General features: G+C 35.7%; 1 protein-coding gene across 1 annotated transcript; it reads left to right on the top strand.

The window, feature by feature from the left end:
* Window positions 1–195: 195 nt before the first annotated feature.
* On the top strand, window positions 196–20,548 carry SLC38A11 (solute carrier family 38 member 11; the record flags this gene model as incomplete). The annotated part of the gene is made up of 12 exons (XM_079539026.1): window positions 196–240; window positions 2,893–3,010; window positions 3,430–3,504; window positions 4,612–4,746; window positions 6,088–6,153; window positions 8,511–8,617; window positions 9,157–9,236; window positions 15,708–15,778; window positions 16,146–16,307; window positions 17,270–17,382; window positions 18,006–18,137; window positions 20,303–20,548. 12 exons carry the CDS (start codon window positions 196–198, stop codon window positions 20,546–20,548), a joined length of 1,350 nt encoding a protein of 449 aa, XP_079395152.1.
* Between the last annotated feature and the right edge of the window lie 366 nt (window positions 20,549–20,914).

Raw genomic sequence — 20,914 nt, 5'->3', positions numbered from 1 at the left:
GTGGAGCGTGACCGGCCGGCTGCGCGTGGAAAGGCGGGAGGCGGCCGACCGCCGTGCCTCCCCCCCGCCAGAGAGGAGCCCGCGCCGCCCACATGGAGGCTGCCCCGGGAGGAGCGCGAGAGCTGCCCCGCGCTTCTCCGCTTCTCCTCAGGGGTACGTGAGGGTTCGGAGGCGCGAGGGGAGCGGCACGTGGCCATGGAACGTGGCGGGATCGAGCAGCCACCGGCCGGGGCTCCGCAGGTGAGATCGGCGGCGCTTAGCGGCTTCTTGTAGGGGGCTGCGGAGCTTAAGGGGCGATGGTTTTTGCTGCGGACTGGGCTCTCGTCGGGCTTTGTGAGACTGGCAGCAGCCCTAGCTTTTGTTATCTCTGAGTTTCTCTTTAACTCAATGAAAAAGAATCGAGCTGTAGGTACCCAGCAGAATAAGAATAAAGTAAACTGGTGAGCCTATATATATTTCTATGACTGCTTGACACAGCCAAAATTGGCTCTCACTTGGATGCTAGAATTCAGGTACTTTGAGTCCTGGTGGGTCTATCATGATCAATGTATGCTAGGATTGTTCCATTAGGAGAAGAGGCTCAGGGCAGACCTCGCTGATCTCTGCAATCCCTGAAAGGAGGTTGTGGCAAGGTGTGGTCAGCCTCTTCTCCCATACAACAGCAATAGGATGAGGGGAGAGCTTTAAGTTACACCAGGGAAAAAGTTATTCTCAGAAAGAATTGTAATGCTCTGGCACAGACCGCCTAGGAAGACGGTGGAGTCACTGTCCCTGAAAATGTTCTGAAACCATGGAAATGTGGTACTGAGGGATGTGGTCAGTGGGCTTGGTGCAGATAGGTTGGATGAGATAGCCTTAGTGATCTTTTCCACCCTTAACAATTCCGTGATTCTTTGATTCTATCAGTATGACTGTGGGCAAGCCCAGCTGTTTGGTGGCACACAGCTGGTCTCACAGTTCCTAAGAGCCACACCAAGAGCCTGTTGCTGTGGTAGTTTTAAGGGCTATAAGGCTTTTGAGCTGTACAGAAAGCACTGTGTTCTTATTCCAGTAATTACTCAAAATAGGGAAGTAGGCTGTTCTAGTTTAGCAGAGTTCTTTATGAGCTATACTGTAGATAGCAGAAATCATTAAAGTTCAAGGAATACTCCTGCTGCATGGCTGCATGTATCAGATCACATAGCCTACTCATAAGTCTAGAATGAACTCCACAGGGGAAGAATCCTACCTTTTGTAATGCTGTAAATGTAATAGAAAGTTTAGCAACGATAACAAGGCGTCATAACCCCATGCTATAACAAAAAAAACCAAACAAGTCCAAATGCAGCAGCCGTAGATACAAAAACAAAATGGGGAAAATCTGCTTACCTTCAGGAGGCCTCAAGCAGGTAAGAATCTCTAGCAAGATTCACTTACCTTCACTGCCAACTCTTAAATGAGGACTGGAAAGGGGTGGAGCCTGCCTTCACCCCTTCTGGTTGCTGAGGGGCATTGCATGCACCTGAGCTCCCCTGCGTTGACCGTGCCTTCCCACCAGGTGCTCAATCACTGTTTCAGGTTGTGACTTAGTATTTCCACTACACCTGTAAAACTAGGTGTGATATGGAGAGAATAAGTAGGAAATTATGGTGGTTTTCTCTGTGGTGATGCAAGTTTGTTGGAGAAACCATCAGGAATGTTTAATGGCAAATTCACCAAAAAAAAAGTTTCATGTAGTGCATAATTAAGGTGTGGAACTTTTTGCCACAGGACATTGCAGAGGCTAGAGAATATGCAGAGCTTCTTAAAAGGGCACGTTCAAGGAATAATTGCTTAAGGAAGTTAACAAGAATAAGCCAAGATGTACCAAGGTATGCAAGATGTTAAAAGCTAGGACGAGGTAATCTTCCAATGAACCTTCCATTGGCTACTGCTAAAAATGATGTACCAGACAATACTGGCCTTTAATCTAAGACAGCATTACTATTCTAATGTTATTACTGCTTAAGGGTTAAAGTATTCAATTAAATAAGTAGCTGTTGAGTTTGTACTAGAAGCTATACGTGTTAAATAGGCTCTTGCATCCATGAAATAATGGTTTTATTTTCATGGCAAGTGTACAATGTTTTGCTTTTGTAGAAAAATCAAAAGGCATTTTCTCTGTTAAATGCATGTTCCTTTTTTAATTACATGGTTTCTTTTAAAATATTGGCATTATAAAGAGCAAAGCTAGGATGTCCTCTAGCAAAGAGGACTACTACATGCTCATGCAGAGATTCTTTTTGAAGATAAGTTCTTCAGTTGCTGGAGCTGCTACAAACGCGCACCTTAAATTTTGCTTTGTATCAGACCTTCCCTCAGAAACCTTTGGGGCTACCCAATCCTATGGTGTCATTTACTTTTGATGATAAAATAAACTACTGAAAGACACAGAAATATTGAAAAAAACAGAGAAAACTTTGAATTAGAACACCTTAATATGTTGACATACTTCACAAGTAACTTTTGAGATGGATTTAATTCCCGTGATTCAGGGGGGCTATTTTTACTGAGCCATAAGATTAATCAAAATATTTTCCAAAATACTTGATTAGTATTTCTGCCTTTTGAACATGACTATAAAGCTCCTTAACAGCCTAACTCTGAGTTTTTATAGATTTTTGTTCCTCTACTTATATTTTTTCAGAGAAAAATTAATTACGGAAGATTATGGCTCAGGCTTATGAAGGAATTAGATGCTTTGCACCCCTTTGATTTCTCACTGGAAAAAATAAATGTAATTATCAAAATACCTCTACAGATCTGTGTCAATGAAAGTAACTCTTTTTTTCTGGTTTGAAGCAACCTTTTAAAATATATGTAAAACCCATGTTATCACCTATTTTTAATCTCGTCCTTGTCTTCCTGAAACAGATAGAAACAGATGACCATACAGCCCTGGTTAGTAAGCCCAGGAATAAAGGAAGAAATGGTGATCTGGCATCAGCTGGATTTAACATTATCAACTCCATCATAGGATCAGGTATTATAGGTATGTGTACTTTTCACTAGCATGTGTTCAGCCTTGTTTGTGTACATGACTATCCAGTGTTGAGAAAAGTGCTGTCCTTCCATTTTTTGCTGTTTTTGCTGAAGAATTTTTTTTCTACTTTTATTCTCTTATTATATGAAAATCCAATTTTGTCAGCTGAGATCAGGTCTGAATAAATACCCTACAGCCTTTTGTTCTGTAATGACCAGAAAGTACTGGTTTCTGTGTGCTTCTCACACAGAGGTGGCCCTTTGTCTTAACCTTTTCTGAAGTTATTAACTCTTTCTGGTCCAATCTGGGAGATTGAAAGCAGTTTATTTTTTAATCCAAATATTTCTTTATTTTTGTCATTATAAATAAATATTTGTAAAAGTTCTTCTGTAATTTCTTAGTTTTTTTTTTTTTTTTTTTTTTTACAGGACTTCCCTATTCAATGAAAGAAGCTGGTTTTCCTTTAGGAGTACTACTTCTGTTTGGGGTTGCCTATATCACAGGTATTGTAAAAGCAGTTTGTGTTATAAAGTGAAAATTTTTTTTGCAAAGTTTAGATGATTTTGAACATGTTAGCTTAAACAGTTGTGTTTATGACTTAGTAAAAATGGGGAATTATTTTCACCTCACTAATCCCCTGAGCCGATTAGTAAAAGTAGAGAATTACTCTGTACAGCATATAAAGCTGCTTTTTGTGTACCTTTTATTTGGTGAAGCCTAATTTCTTAGACTAGGTCAAGATGACATTTGGAAGAATAGATCTCATTTGTGTGTTATAATTACCTATTTTAGTCTACTGTTTTTATTCTAATTTAGACAATGATCATTGAGTGGGTTGTATATCACTCAAGTGTACTGCAGAATTAAAATCTTCCAGAGTAACTATGATTTTGAATATTTTGATTGTGATCCTTTAAAAAAAAATAATCATGGATTTACCTTCAAAAAGAAGTCACCTTTACAGAAGATAGTAAGCACTGATACTGATATTACAAGCACTGATACTGAATTACAAGCTAAGTGAAAACTAGAGAAAGAATAAACAAGGTCTAGCCCTGTCTGTCAAGACATCTATCCAATGTAGTAAATTCTGTGGTATAAGTAATCCGGACTGAAAAATTACATGGTACTCAAATACTAAAGCATAGCATGCAAGAACAGCACATTCCATACTGTTCTTCATAAAAGGATGAGGTTCTGTCTTGGAGCATTCCACCTATGACATTAGCTCTCTGTCAAAGCACTTCTTCATACAAGAGTGGCTCAGTCTCTGGTTTTCAAGATAAATGATTTGACACAGGCATTGGTCGTGTTTTACTCTACCTGAATATAATGAAATGTTTCATCTAGTTAGTAATCTTTTCCCTTGTTCATTGAATCTTACGTATTTGATTTTTTATCCATGTTGGTTACCTAAAAAAATGATGAGATTTCTGTTTTCTTACTGTGACTTCCCTTACCATTCTCCTCCCCAGTCTTCTAATGCTGCTGTTTTTCATTTTTACAGACCTGTTTTTTTAAAGAGTGAAAAAGAGTCTTAACTAAATTCTAGTTGCTAGCATTTTATTAATTAATTGCTAGTGTTTAACAATAATTTTATATTTTAACAGATTATTCCATTATATTACTGATCAAAGGAGGAAATCTCTCCAGTACCAACACCTATCAAGAACTGGTCAGAAAAACATATGGTTTTTTAGGTTATCTAATTCTTTCAACTCTTCAGTTTTTATATCCATTTATTGGTAAGATGACATAAAATACAGATATCTGAGCTTTATAAATAGTAAGGTTTTTTCACATTATCTTATTCTTTTACTTGATAAATTTCAAGAACTCTAAAAAGTATACTATATGCACCTATTTTCTTAATATATAAATAACTGTAGAATGCTGAAGAATGACTGAGGAAGAATTCACTGAATTTGAGAACCAGAATAATAAAAATGAGTTGAAGTGTGATAACACAAAAATTCACACACTTAAAAATCAACAACAGAAGTAGCTATGAGAATAGGAAAGAGCAGGCTTCCAGAAAAACAGTGCAGCACACATAGGACTGCATGAGGTGGTGATAATGATATGAGATAATAAGAGACTGAATTTGGTGACTGAGGAGTCCCAGAGCAAAATATGTCCTTTAGGAATAATTATTCTGAAGTCATTTTAGGTAGCTGAGATAGTTAAGGGAGTCAGGTTGGAGTTACTGCAGGCAGCAGTGTTGCAGGTACCTGTTAATTATTTTATCAAGGTTCATCCCTTAAACTGAAATAGCGAATTATGTCTGAAAATCCTGATCCATTATGGTTGACTTAAGAGTGTAATTACTACATCACAGAGAATATGGGAAATAATTGTAAAGACCTCAGTCCTCACCATGAAACTAGTTACAAAACGTGCTTGAATTTATTTACATACATAGTGTTAATAACTTATCATTTCACAGCAGTGAATGTTTATGTGTTAGTTAAGGTCATTATCCACATTAGTATATGTGCGTGTGTGTGTGTGTATGCACACATACTTTCTGTGCAGAATACATTACAATCACAGTTCTTATTCATGAGAAAAAGTAATGGAAATCCATATATGTTATCTTCATCATTTCTTCAGGCTGAAATATTTCACAAACTCCCGATATGAACTAGGAAACCCTGTTCATTTTATTGCAGGACTGATTTATTATGTTAATACAAAACCATTACTAAATTGAAACAGAAGCTTAAATATCAACTGACAAAGAATTGAAGTTGGAAATGAAGAAAGCAATTTTAAAGCCTTTTTTTTATCTCACATCTGTATTAAGTTTATATGGTAATAGCACAGTGGCCTTGCTTATCAGATTAGATTCTTTCTAGGTTGTACCTGCTTGAAATGAAGAAAGGCAATTGTTAGCTTTTTTGTTTTGTTTTGTTTTTGTTTTTTTTTTTGTCTTCAGCCTTAATCTTAAAAGTTGGTGTTAACTAGAATTCGTACAAGGGGGATTGTAGCATGCCAGCCTGAAGTCCACACAATACATCTATTTAATGGTTTATCAAATAATCTATATTTGATTTGTACTAACCATTTTTAAAATTTTCTTTAAGCTATGATTAGTTACAACATAATAACTGGAGACACTTTAACTAAAGTGTTCTTGAGAATTCCTGGAGGTAAGATGTGTTTTAAAATTTCAGAATGGAAAAAAATTATTAGGTAGGAATGTAGCATACTTATTTAAGGCTTATTGTACCGTAGCAAACTTAAGTAGTAATCTGTCTGTTACTTTGTGTCTGAATTATTCTGAAATGTTAATTAAGTTATGAACTTGAAGCCTGTTTGTACAAGTGTTTTTGTTTTTTTTTTTAAATCGCAAAATTGCAAATCCTAATCCTTGGTTATCATTGTACTCGGTGTTAGTGAAGAGGCCGCAATATTTAATGAGATATGAAGCAAATATTCTTCCCCACTGATATGATAACAGAATATATTTTGTCATATTTTTTGATGTTTGCTATAATAAATATATAAATACTAACACTGCATTTAGTGAATAATTCTGGATGACTTGCATACAATATAATGGATTTAATGCACATTTAAGCATGCCTGTATGGTTGGTCATAAACTGCATATATAACTGCAGATGGTCGCTTGGATAGCATATGAGAACTGTTGAGTCATGGCCTGAACTGCTGATTGAAGCTGGTCAGCCTTGGGAGCACAGGTGAAGGCAATTCATGTGTGCTACCAGAAGGGGTGGAGCCTGGCTGCACCTCTCAAACCTCATTTAAGGGCTTACTGCCACTGGGGAAGGATCTCTTTCTGGAGATCCCTCCTTGGTGAAGCTTTCTTCTGCAAACCTGGAATCTTCTGATACGGGTGAGCACTCTTCTTTCCCTTCTTTATAGCCGCCTTTCTATCGTGTTGGTCCTTCTGTTATTGCACTTCTGTTGTAATGCCTTTCCCATTGTATTCATCCATCCAATTGCTGCAGATAGTGTAAAAACATTTTGAGGTCTTCATTCACACGCTTCTTATCCTTCTCTGATTGTAAGTTTTCAGAGTGGAATCGAGTAATTTGTAGGCACTTATCTCTTTCAGCAGAAAGCTAACTAAGTTCAGGTATATTTCACTGGCAAACTAAACTCAAAACAGCACATATGCAGTGAAGTGCAAATTAGTGTTTGTATGAACTACTTGATTTCACTAGGAAGACTGTAATTTAAAGAAGGTAAAGTCTGCAAGGTGTAGGATATGGTTTTAGCTGTTATGCTTTGTTCAGCTTGATAAAGACAGTGAAAATCTAATAATTCATATACAGCGTGACTTTTTTAAATGGAAGGAACGCATATCTTTTCACCTGGCTGGTAAAATGCTTATTTAAGAAGACGAGGAAAAGGCATTATAATCTCCCAAAGCATCAGGGAGCTGTACATTTGAACTATGCATTTCTCTTGTCAATTGCTACTCAACTTCCAGTCGAAATTTTGTAGCATGCAGGTTCAAAATTGTGGTTTGTGGCAATCTGATTAAACCCGAGATGTTTCGTTTTTAATTTGGTGTTGTCTTGGGGGGGGAAAAACAAAAACAAACAAACAAAAAAAAAACAAAAACCAAAAACACAGCACCAGTTGTAGGGGGGAAAAAAAAAACAAAACTTCCCTCATTGCGAGGGTTGTTATACCATTTTTCTTTTTTGCCCTCATGTGATAATCTCTGTTTTTCTAGTGAAGAGCAGGTGACTTTAAGAAAAGAGATTCTAAGATGAACCTTCCTCCCAAATGAACTTTTTTGCAGCTGTTTTTTGAGAGTTTGCTGCTCTTTTGCTGCACAACAATTGATCTCAGCACTGTAAAAAAAATCCTAAGCAGTATATCCAGGAAGAAATGTTAGTTTTACTTACAGTCTGCCAACATTGATCCAGTTATGATGGAAGGGATTAGTAGTAATCTCTATGTACAAATGCCACAGTTCCAGAGTTGGATATGTGCATAAATGTAGTGGAAATACTTAGTCATAGCTTGAAACAGTGATTGAGCACCTGGTGGGAAGACAGGGCCAACCCAGGGCAGCTCAGGTGTGTGCAGTGCCTCTGAGTGACTGGAAGGTGTGGAGTAGGATCATTTAAGGGTAGGCAGTGGAGTTGAGGTCATCTCTTTCTGGATATTCCTGTGTTCCTGAGGCCTTCTGAAGGTAAGCAGCTCTTTTTCTTCATTTCTGTATCCATGGCTGCTGTATTTGGTCTTGTTCTTTGCTGCAGGCAAGGACTTTGCCACCCTGCTGTTATTATCCGATTAGAGCATTACACTTGCATGTAGGATGAACTGTTGGTTAAATTTGCAGAAATATTCTGATTGTGCATGTGCTCTGTATAGCATCCCTGTTAATACTTAGACTTTATTTCACTGTTATTTATCTTGAAATGTGGTTAGCATTGAAGTTTGTAGTTGTTAGACTTCTGAGTGTGACTAATATATTTTTCATGTCAGCCTCTTAGAGAAGTAACTTACTTGCTTCTTTGTTTCAGTTGGATCAGAAAATGTGCTTGTTGATCGTCGCTTCATAATTCTTTTTACCACTATCATCTTTACCTTGCCTTTATCTTTGTATCGTGACATAGCAAAATTGGGAAAGGTAAACTTTTTTTATATGCCATTAGAAAATAAGTGCCAGTCATGCATAACTCAAGGTATTTGAATTGAATTGCATCCAACTAGATGCAACAAATTTAAATATTTTTGAAGTTCCGACCATTTTCTGACCCAGGAAATACCAGACAACTTAAAGAAGTATAAACAGAACTTTGGTCTCTACATGAATGGCTAGTTTTTCCCATCTGCTGTTAGTAGATGCAGATATTTTATTATTTTTTTAGAGCAGTATGTGTTGCAAGTCAGGTCTTGAAATACTGAGCACTACTGATGACAAATATTTAAATGGAAATATATCTTACTGTTAAACTGCAATTTACTGTTAAATTGCAATTTGTCACTTATCTAACGAGAATAACAAATGAAAAGGTGATGATGGTGTAGGACAAGCCACACGATTATAAATATAAATATTTGATGTGATAATTAGAAATGTAGCTGGTTAATAAGTCTTTCTAAAAATTGCACTGCTTAGAATAGATCTTTTCAGCAGTTTACTGACTGAATTTGTGTGTTTTACAGGTATCTCTTGTTTCTCTGCTTTTAACTGTTGTCATCCTGGTTATTGTGATGGTGAGGACAGTAACGCTGAATCCACAGGTGTAAGTATTCTTACCCTTGCTAGAAAGCAAATTTTTGGGATATATAATCAGTTGCATCATTCTTATTTTGTCTATAGTTTTGAATGTGGTTGTTTTGGTAGGAACATATATTTAAAGAAGTCAATTTCTACTGATAGTAATAAAAAATGAACTACTAAAATTTGAATTCATTTTTTCTTCCTTCCATTGCATTATATGCAAAGTTACAAAGTCTCAAAAAAAGCCCGACAGATGAATTGGAAAATGTTGGTGAGCCCTGTAATAGCAGCTAGTTCTTCAGTGTGAGATTGCCTGTCATTTGAGAATTTGTCTATTTGTCCATTACTGTCAGCTGGCCAATATCAGGAATCCAAAACAGATAGCATCTTAGTAGTATTTTTTCGTTACTGTTAATGATTTCATAATAAAATTTGAAATTCCTTATTTCAAAAAATTGAAATAAGGAAAATAAGTGAACAATACAATAACAGAAGTTGAATGACTTTCTGTCATTTGAGAAAACATACGACCAGGCAAAAGTGTTTTCCAGCATTTGTGCTCTGAAAGTAGTGTTTCATGTTGGATATTGGAATGCTCTACGTAAATACACTCGTGACTGTGCTGTGGCAATATTTCTATAATTATAGTGTAAAAAAGTGTTATTAATCTAGTAACTTTCATTATTGGCCTAGATGGTCTGATTTATCCCTTGTTCCTTATCCTTTGAATGTGAAGGTAATAAAGATGGCAAACAGTTTCTGAATGTGCTTTTTTATTTATTGGAAATTAATAAAGTGTTTTTAATGTTTCTGGAAGGAGTGGATTCTTCCATTGTGATTATTTAAACATTGGCACACAAATATATCACAGCAGTCAGAAAAAATGCACAAGAGCTAATTGTAGGACACTTGTGTTTTAATGCTGGCAAGAGAAGGCTCTGGGGAGACCTCACTGTGGCCTTCTAATATTTGAAGGGAGTGTATAAGCAGGAGGGGTTACAAGAGTCTATATGGGTTGATAGTGATAGGACAAAGGGAAAGAGTTTTAAACTAAGATGGCAAGGTTTAAGTTAGACGTTAGGAGGAAGTTTTTCACTCAGGGAGGTGACACACTGGATCAGGTTGCCCGAGGAGGTTGTGGATGCTCCATCCCTGGAGGCACTCAAAGCCAGGTTCGATGTGGCTCTGGGCAGCCTGGTCTGGTGGTTGACAACTGTGGACATAGGGTTGAGACTAGATGATCATTGTGGTCCTTTTTAACCCAGGCCCTTCTGTGATTCCAACATAACTAAAGTAGTAATTTACAAAGTTGTGCCAGGGAAGTAGTGTCATCCACAGAAATAAAGAACTTGAAATAGCATGGGATTTCTACCTGTGTTCTTCTCCTTGCCCTCATTTTTCCTTAAGTGACTTGTTTTTCTTACTGTGTTAAAAGTGTATTTGGAAGGGAAATCTCAAAATTCCCTTTTGAAAAAGGAAGAAGTTTATATATAGAAGCTACTTCTCACTTTGTTACTACGGTAACGCTTTTTCTCAACAGCGGTTGTGCATCAAAATATATGAAGTACATGGCTTTATTGTCTCTTAAAATAAGTTGTGTTGCTTTTTGAGTAGTTCTTGAAGTCTTACCACTTCATTCTTTAGTGACTTTTCCTTCTGCCTTCATGCTTGTTTTCCTATTATGCTACTTATTTTCATAAGTTCATCTAACACATTAATAAACTGTTAGTCACTTTTTTACCTCATAATCATTCCACCTTTCTTTTACAGTTTACTTAATATATACTTGAATTATTAAAGACCTATTCTAATATTTTGTCAGCAGTTTGCTCTCTCATTTTTATAGTCATAATAAAGAACACACTTTACATGTTTTAATGTGCACAATCTTGTATTTCAGCAAATAAAACAAGTAATGCATTTACTTGAGTCCTTCTCAATAAAAGAGGAGTTTTGAGATTTTCTTAAAATATGGTTATGATACCACCCAAGATCCTCATACAGGAAAATAACTTGCCCAACTATAGCAAGTCTTGATGGAGCTGGGAAAGGATATTTAATCTCTGCTGTTGTAACAGGGCAGAATTGACTGTAGATCTATTACAGCTGACAGGTATTGTTCAGCTTATTCTTGATTTTTTTTTCCAGTCCTGTTCTTAACTAGCTTCATTTAGGAAGTTCTCCTAACTGTGTTTCTCCTGCTACATTCCACGTTCACTGTCTCTCAATCTAACCATAGTGAATGTGGACAGCAAACTATTCCTTCCTTTCCTAATGCTTAAACTCCTATAATAAGCTGTAACTTGTTTCCCTGTGGTAATTCTTTCTATAAATTCAACACAGTTCCAGTACTGTTTCTTTTCTTATACCTCTTCAAAATTGCTACCTTAAGTTCTCTGTAAATAAAGCAGAGGCATCATAGTCTCACTTCTAATGTTTGATGTATCTTACATCCAAAGTGTCTCGAGTCCCCTTTCAGCTGTGTTCTTTGGGGATTGTAAAGCTCCTGTTTATGTGGTTTGATATTTTCTGTTTTGTGAAATGACTTGAGGTGAATATCCTTGAGTTGTCAATCTAGGGTAAATATCAAACACTTCTCTGCGGTATTATGAGCTGGCAGTTTTTGCTTTCTTTTACTCTGTTCATGAAGTTTATTGTAGAATTATCGTTTGCAATGATTTCATGTGTTTGAAACCGTAGGCTGAAAACAGCACTTATGTGGCCTAGGAGTGTTGCATTTTGTTTTATATTTTAGTCGCTTTGGGAATGGGGAGAGTCGATTGGGAACATGATGAGTTTTCATTTCTTGTTACTTGGGGCAGAGAAGACCTGTATTTCTGTTGAGGGATTACTTGATTTAATTTATTTCCTCTTATGACAAATATGAAGCTGAGGTTTGTTTTTTTTTTACTTTTGATTAGGATTGGCTATTCTCTTATTGTTGTCTGAAGGATGTAATGTTCCTGCGAATAAAATCTGCTGCTCTTATTCTCAGTAGTTTAAGATGTTGGATAAAAAGTGCATTTAGATGACCCATTCTTTGCTCTATTTCCACCTGATGCAGCTAAGAAATTATCTGCTGTGATCAAAGCCAGTGGATTAGAGTTATCTCACACTGCTTTCAGATAACTTAATACTGCAAATATACAGCAATACTTTAAGTATCTTATAAAGGTGGATCACTTTAATTTGATCTTCTTTTGGGAAGAATGTCATGATGCCAGTATCTGTGTTATACAAAAATATACAGGAAAAAAAAAATTTGAAAATTGCTACACATAAATAGAATGTGAGAATTAATCAACTGGCAGCTGATCACAGTAACTGCTCAGAAAAATAACTTGAAAGTAGAAAGTTGATTCTTTATATTTAAGCCAACGGTAAATGAAGACAAACTTTATTGTGGTGAAATTCAAAACAGTAAGACTCAAGCTTGTATTTACAGACCCTTTCTTCATTAAGGAAAAATGGAGATTTAAGTAGCTCTAAGTAGGGCTGATATATTGCTTTACCTTGTCTGTGCTGTTTAACAATCACAGTTACATCGTCTATCAAGCATTAATGCTGCATTGTAACTTCTATATATTATAGATAGTACAGCTTTCTCTAAATGCATTTAGCATCACGAATATTAACTTTCTGTGTTTTGTCTGAGTTCTGCTTCTTCTCTAGCATGAGGAAAAACCTTTATCATGCATAGTTTATGTTTTTATAATCTGAAAGTGGAGAAATAAGCTGGTTTTACTTTTTATCATTTGTGGGTGTTCACAGCTACTGCTGTTCTTGTGAGAGCAGAAGATGAAATCTTTCACTCACAGTTCCAATAACAATGAAGTAGATCAGGTTGGGTCAGAACAAAGATCCTTGTCAAAACAAAGCAAAAGTGTCTCTAGAAGTAGCAGCAGGTTTGAGAGTCAAGCAGGTAAAGTGTTACCTGGTATTCTGGTATACTTTGTCAGCCTGTGTATGCACCTACCTACATGTTCACATAAATTTATGTATGCTTTCCTTAGACTGCGTGTGGCTAGCGTACTTGTTCCTAGACCATGATACTCACTACTGAATCTTTTTATCATGTATTTCTCAAGTCCTTGTGAAATCATTTGGTTTTCACCTAAAAGCATGTATTAGATGAAATTCTGTTATGCAAATATATTACATGAAGTTTAATTGGAATCTGGAAATAGTGAGTATTCATGTGTTCCTTTCACTTGTTAGTTTACATAGCACACCTGTGTCAGATCTGCCTATTCCCAAGGTTTGAGAATGTCTTTGAAAATATATGGAGGATTACGTAACTTACTGTAAGAAATGCTGAGCTGTGTACTGTTGCATGTGTCATCTGTAACAATGTGCTTGCTATGACATGGCATTTGCTGACTGTTAAAATTGTGGATGTGGACAGGATTTGTTCTTTTGGACTCCCTCCCCACCTCCAAGTAGTCCTCATTGTCTGTTTTGCCATTCATTCAGAAAAACCAAGCAGTGTTTCAATCTGTGTATTGCCAGTGCATGAGCTAACACTGCAGTGGGGAAGTTAGTTCCTGATACATTTTGACTGTTTTTAAATTATTTGACTACTTCATTAACAATGTTTCAAATAAAATTCATATACTTTCTAATTCCATTTTTCAAGTCCATATTTGTAGGAATTTGATATGGCTGGATAGTTTCATAGGGTGTGCTATTTTCACAGAGAAAAATGTGTGGAATTGTTGTGATTGTCTAATAGAGCAGTGTTTAATATACGTGCATTCTTTATTTCTGTTTGTTTTAGAAATATTTTTTTCTGTGTTGGGCATTAGATAATCTAAATACTGATTGTGAATAGAAAAGCACTAAGTTGACTTTCAAAAATTGTATCATCAAAGGATACAACAGATTTCCATTCTGTATATTTGATATCAAAGCTGACCTCTAGTGGTGATGGAATTGAATAGTTGTAATGTTATTTTCTGTAGTCTATATTTGATACTGTTACTGCTTCTTGAATCAAATGTGAATATTTTCCTGAAAAAGGCATTAATAATTGTAAATATGAACTATTCACAGACATCTCTAGTGGTTTGAAATCACTGGTATCAAATTAAAGACAGCTAATATATAAGGAGCAACAGCAGTTATGTTTGATCAGAATGTCTGCTTCACAAGATAAATACACAGTATTTATTTAATCCTTAGATTTGATTACATCTACGTGCTGAAGTATGTTTTAGGAGGGCTGTATTCAAGTGCTTAAGATCAGAAACTGCATGCTAGTCAAATATATACAGCATCCAAGCTCAAAAAAAACAAGCTTGATATTGGTGCTCAGGTTCTCTTCTTAAGGTTAGCATCTGTAGTTTAAAAGCTGTTTTAAGCCTAAGCTGAACGTGCACTGGATACTAGAAATCAGGTGTTTAATATGGAAAAGGAAGACTTGACTATTTAAGTAAGAAATAATGAGTACTCAAAACAGAAACTAGCGGCAACAGAACTTTTTTCTTTAATTTGGTTTAAAAATTTGCTAGCAGTGAAACTTAGCTGTAGTGGATTATGCTATGCTATCAAAATCACCCACTTATCAGGTAGAGGGAGAGGCAAAGCTGCCAATGTTACCTTTGTAGAACTAAATAAAAAATGTAAATAAAAATGGAGCAATCAAAGCTAGCAGCAGTACACTTGTTAAGGGCAAGCTTTTCTGTACTCATGCTTTGTCTATGCTTTAGCATTTAAAAAAAAAAAAAGGCTGAACTTGTGAATTCCAGTTATATTTTTTAGAAAATTGCAAGTTTGGGAAAGGATGTTTCCCTTCATTTTGATTCTTTAGGATTCTTTAGGGATTCTTTATATATTTTATATATATATATATTTTATATATTCTTCATATATCAAATGGATTTTAATGAAGATTGCTTACAGATTTCTATAGTCCTTCTCTAAGGTCCAAAATTGGGCATCTATCTTAGAGACGTGGAAGATAATGCGTTCTTGCCTGGTTATCAACATCTCTGTATATTTTCTTCAACTTTTATCATTAATTTAGGAACTAGCTTCCTTCAAGATGAGGAACAGTTGAAAAAGGTGTAAATGAAGACAAACTGCCTCACTTGCTATGTGGTCTACAAATAAGTCTCTAGAAACAGTGCATTACATGTGTAAACTCAGAAGAATAAAATGCCTTCAAATAGTCGGAGGCTTTGGATTGAGAAGACCTCATCCAAAGCTTGTAACAGCATTTATCTTCTCGTTTACTGTTTCTTGATAAATGATGACTTGAATAATTTATTTACATAACTGGTTGCTGAAACAGTTTTAGCTGTAAGAATTAGTTCCTAGAATAGTTTTCTCAAAACAAGAGGTGAAAAAGGCATCTCTTTGGTTTCAACTTATTATTGATGAACACTGTGGCCTAATTCAGGTAGGAATTCTGTGTTACAGCATAGTGTTCAAAATTATTTTTAGTAACCGATGGTTGAAAAGAGCATAATATAACTAACAATTTCTGTTTTAGACCCAAATCAGAAAATGCATGGATATTTGCAAAATCAAATGCAATACAGGCCATTGGGGTGATGTCTTTTGGTAAGTCATTTTTGTATTTTCAGTCTTCAGATCAACGTTAAGAAATGACTTGGATATTTTTGAACCTAGAATTTGTGGGTTTTTTTTTTTTTTAAGTTTTGGGATGTTTTTTTATACTCATGGGGAAGAGGGGAAGAAACACTATGGCATTTTAGGGCAATGCAATCGAAGTAATCTCAAGATGACTATAAACCTTCATCAAGTAGATAGAAGTTCCATTCATTGTAGGTTTAATGTTTGTGCTCAGTAATGAGTAATATCAAACTTCTGTCTACTCTCCTACCTTGGAGAGAGTACACACTTCAATTTATTTTATATGTACACACATGAATTCATTCATTTCCTTCAACTATTATGTGTATTTCAGCATTCATCTGCCACCATAACAGCTTTTTAATATATGGCTCTCTGAAAGAACCCACATTAAACAGCTGGTCTCGAATCACACATGTGTCTGTTTTACTTGCTGTTGTTATCAGTGTACTGTTTGCTGCATGTGGATACGTGACTTTTACAGGATACACAGAAGGTAAACTGCTCAATTCCTCAACCTTCATGCTTTCTTGCAGTCCTTAATTTCAGGTCCTGTTGTTAACAGCTTTGTATGATTTTGGTGTTCTTGCACCCATTATGGCCCTAAATAGTTAGGACAACTGTTTTCATAGTTACCCATCAACCATGGCAGGGTACAAAGATGCTGGATAGATGGTAGTAGGTGTCAGATTCCAAGTGAAAGCCTCATTGGTGAAAATACCCTTTGAGTGTTTCCACCTCTAAATGAGGACTAAACATTGCCTTCCCTTCTGCATCTCCTGTCAAAATCTTTCAGATGTTTTTCTCCAAAGCACACTTTATTCCTTCTTTGCCATTGTGATCCTGAAAGTAATAAATGGTAGAACAGTATAATAGCCAGATAGACAATGTACTACATCCTTTCTTATTGTGGTCTGGCAGTCTTTCTTAAGTCTTGTGGATTGTTATTCCAGATTCATTGTTATAGCCACTAAGCAATATGTGATTTGAATTCTTTATCAATGTTCTTGTTGTTAGATGTAAAAAGATGTTCTGGTTAATAATCCATATATTTATAATGGGCATTCAGGCTCAGAATATTTGAAATTCTTCACTGCAGCTCACCAGCTATGATTAGACACTGTAAGGGAAATGCTGTTACACAGAGTCTGGTCTCCTTGTGTAATTGTTATTATTCTGTGACTTACATTTTTAAATGGAAGCTTTTAAATTAAAACTTGTCACATGTAAGCTTTTTCTATTTCCTACCAAGGTAAGCACCAACATTTCAAACAAAACTGATACTAAGGGGAAGGTGACAGATGGCACTCTGATATGTATATATTAAAATTTCTTGATGTAAGAGGAAAGGGGATTAGGAAGTCTCGATTACTCCAGTGATTCTATTAACTTATTCTTCAGTTTACAAATAAGCAAATGAGGCGAGTTCAATCTAATTGATGTTTTGCTATACCTCAGGAGATATATTTGAAAACTACTGTAGAGATGACAACCTTGCTACGTTTGGAAGGTTTTGTTATGGAGTTACTGTAATTCTGACCTTCCCTCTAGAATGTTTTGTCACTAGAGAGGTAAGCATGTGTTACGTTCTCCCTTAAACAATGTTGATATGTTACTAGTGTTCTCATTTGTTGCTGAAGTCAATGGTTGATGTGTAATGGTTATCAACATATCTTGTTCTGCTGCATGCTGTTCTGAATATGATGGTACATGTACTGTTTAGATTCTGGCAATATAATAATATATAATATTATAATAATATAATGATATAATAATACTAATAGCTATAAGGGCTGCATGGAATTCCAGGATTGGTGTAAGTGCTACTGTTGATATTATGCTGAATAGCTATATTTGTTATGCCCCTCAGTTCTGCCTGATTAAAGTATTTCTGTTGAGGAAATCCATTTGTTCAATGAACAATAGAAACTGGGCTTATTCTGTAACATCCAAATGAAAGGAAAATGAATCCTGAAGTTGTACTAAGCCAGCCTGGGAAGTGTTCTGTGATTTTTGTTAATATTTGTTATGAGTTACTTTTGGAAGCAGATGATGTTTTCTTGGAGCAACAAAGGTAAGGTTCAATCAGTATATTCTTAGCCATTCTTTGTTTCTTAACATTAGAAGATTTGTTATAAGCTATTTGTTTAAATAGAGAGCAAAATCAAGGTTTAAAGTTGTGATTCTGTTTCAGGTGATTGCCAATGTATTTTTCCACGGGGGCCTCTCAACGGTTTTCCATATTGTTGTGACAGTAATGATCATTGCTGTGGTGACTGGTGTATCATTAGTGTATGATTGCCTTGGAATAGTTTTAGAGCTCAATGTAAGTGAATCTGTGTACTCTTCTATTTAATAAATCATTAAAAAAAAAAAAAAGCAGAGTTCTGATATGTCTGTAGCTTTAGCAGAAGTCTTATGCATTCAGTTAGAAATGTTAAAATTGTTTATATTAATTTCAGAAGAAAAGGGAATTATGCAATGTAATTAAATTAGAGAGAATGTTTAGGGAGAAAACTTCAAGTGGTTGGATGGCTTTTTTTTAGGAATTCATAGCAACTTGGAAATTTTACCTGCTGGGTTTAGCAGGGAGCAAAACTGAATGATTTTGTGCATGAATATCATAACCTGATTTTATGAGAACTGCTTTGTTTACCAAACTGTATGTGGGGGGTTATTTTTTATGCTACATGATGCATTGAAGTACATTTACACTGTTCTAATCTACAGTGCAGTTTATCTGCTCACTGAGAGGTAGTGAGTGATTCTTTAGCAATGATATTGCGGAGCATGCTTAGACTAATTTTATACTGCTGGTCTGGATATTCAGATGAACTATCCAGTTGCCCTCCTTTTTTAAATGCTTACCTACACAGTTTCTTCTCAGCTAACCCTTTCCAAATTATAACTATCTGAAAATAAGCAGTGGTCCTCACTCGTGACATAGTAATTTCTTTTCTACCTTTTTTTTTTCCTGTTTTTTATATCACAAGTGAATGAAATTGATTTGTGTGTGCATATACACACTAATAAAATTATCTGTATTTGTGCATGTATACAAGCTGATTTGGATCAAATATCTGAATCCTAGTAAAATGAACCTCAACTGTGTGCACATCTTATTTCTATATGTGTGTGTATTAAGTTTTTATATGTTTTAAGAGTACATTTAAATTAGAGAACAGTAAATGAGTTTTTTTTAGCATCAATAAATATTCAATTCCTATTTGAATTATTTTAAAGTAATTCTCAAAAGTAAATATTCCATCAATGCAGTATGTTTACCCAAAGAGGCCTAAGCATTTAGTGAACAGTCAAGCCAAGTTCTGTTTGGATTCAAACAGAAGTTGTTAGCTAGGCTTTTGAGTGGGTAGCTCATATCTTGAGACAAGTTGACATTAGAGGTACATGTATTTCTGGGATGTAACTGTGCTTACAAAGAATGTTTGGGGTCTTGTTTGCTGCTGGCAGAACAGACTAAGTTTAATATTAATGAATGAGGTTTTTGTATATGAAGGAGAACTGATCTCAGCAGACTTTTGGTCCTATAGTAGGACTGCTTTCTGGTTCTTCACTGGAGATGGCATTTACTGCCACTTTTGACTGCTTACCTTTTCGCTGTTTTCTGCTTTTAAAACAAAGCACAAGCTTGCATGTTTGTCTGCTGTCAGTTCTCCAGGGAAAACATTCAGTCATGAGGCAGTCAAGTGTCTACAGACTTAGCATCTTATAACTGATCACTCTTAACAGGTTCTGTCATAAAGATGCACAGAAGAGTGTACAGTGCGGCAAAGGTATTCTGTATGTTGAATTGCTACCTCACCATAATTTAGTTAAAGCAAAAAGCTTTCTTAAAGTTTGTGACAGATGTTCAAAATTTGTGCATAAAATGATTTATTGGCTTGCTGCTCAAGTATTAATCAACATTGTCTCTACTATAGTTTTTGATAATTTGCTTTTAATCTATATTTATATGCGTAAAAATTAAAGAGAAGCTGAATTTTTAGTAAGGGATGTTTACTCTGTAAGGGAGCATAGCTTTCGTAGAGAAGTTGCTGTAAATCAAGTCATAAAATTTATCACAATTCTTTGACATGCTACATGCTGTTGCCTTCGAAGAAATGGAAGATCTAGACTCCCAGGTGAAATGATCTTAAATATTTTATGTCAGTTATCACACTGAAGAACTATTATGTTTGGACCTTCTGAAGCTAGCTTCTTAGAAACTTCTGCTAATCATATCTAATGATCTAGTGGAAGTTTTTCAAACATAAACTACTCTGTATCACCAAAACACAGATAGTCTTTTACAAACTATTTGTGAATTGGAAAAGGAAGTTTTCTATTTAGCAATGCTGGAAAAGGCCTCTATTCTTCAGCTTTACTGCTGCATCAATCTATAACAGCTATTTACCATTTCAGGTTCTTGTTCTTCAGGTTCTAAGTATACATGCTTATTAGAGTTTTCTTATTGTTGTTTCCCATGTGCAGGGAGTTCTGAGTGCTGCCCCACTTGTTTTTATCATCCCAACAGCGTGTTATCTAAGGCTGTCTGAAGAGCGATGGAACCATTCAGATAATCTCATCTCCTGCCTGATCCTTGCTGTCGGTGTGCTAGTGATGACAGCTGGGTTTGTTTTGACTATCTTGCATCCCCAGGAATGTAGCCATGGAAAAGAAATGTTCTACTGCTTTGCTAGTAATGTTTCTTCTCACAACAGTACGCTTCCCCCATAGGTAATGCTCTGATCTCTGAACTAGATTGGGGCATCTTCCAGCAAGCCATATGCTCCAGTTTAAACTTACCTGGAACAAAGATTTTTGTTTTAATGTGCACATAACTATATTTACCTACTTGATTTTTATACTGCCATCCTGTTTCAGGTAAAACTTTTAACTTCTGAAACAGAAACTCTCAGAGGTGCTTTGCTGTGGACATTACTTGTATAACTGACAAACCAATCAAAAAGGCTGTGTTTTTTGTTCGTAAGTCACCAATACAGCTTAAAAACTAGGTAAAATGTAGAGAAATGTAGACATCTCCTATTTTTCATTGCTTTAATTATTTTTATTAATTTTATAATAATTGTATATTCATTAATA

The sequence above is a fragment of the Tetrao urogallus genome (assembly GCF_951394365.1).
Source record: "Tetrao urogallus genome assembly, chromosome: 8".
NCBI lineage: Eukaryota > Metazoa > Chordata > Aves > Galliformes > Phasianidae > Tetrao > Tetrao urogallus.
Note: the sequence above shows the minus strand (reverse complement) of the source record. Positions and strands in the feature narration are given on the sequence as shown.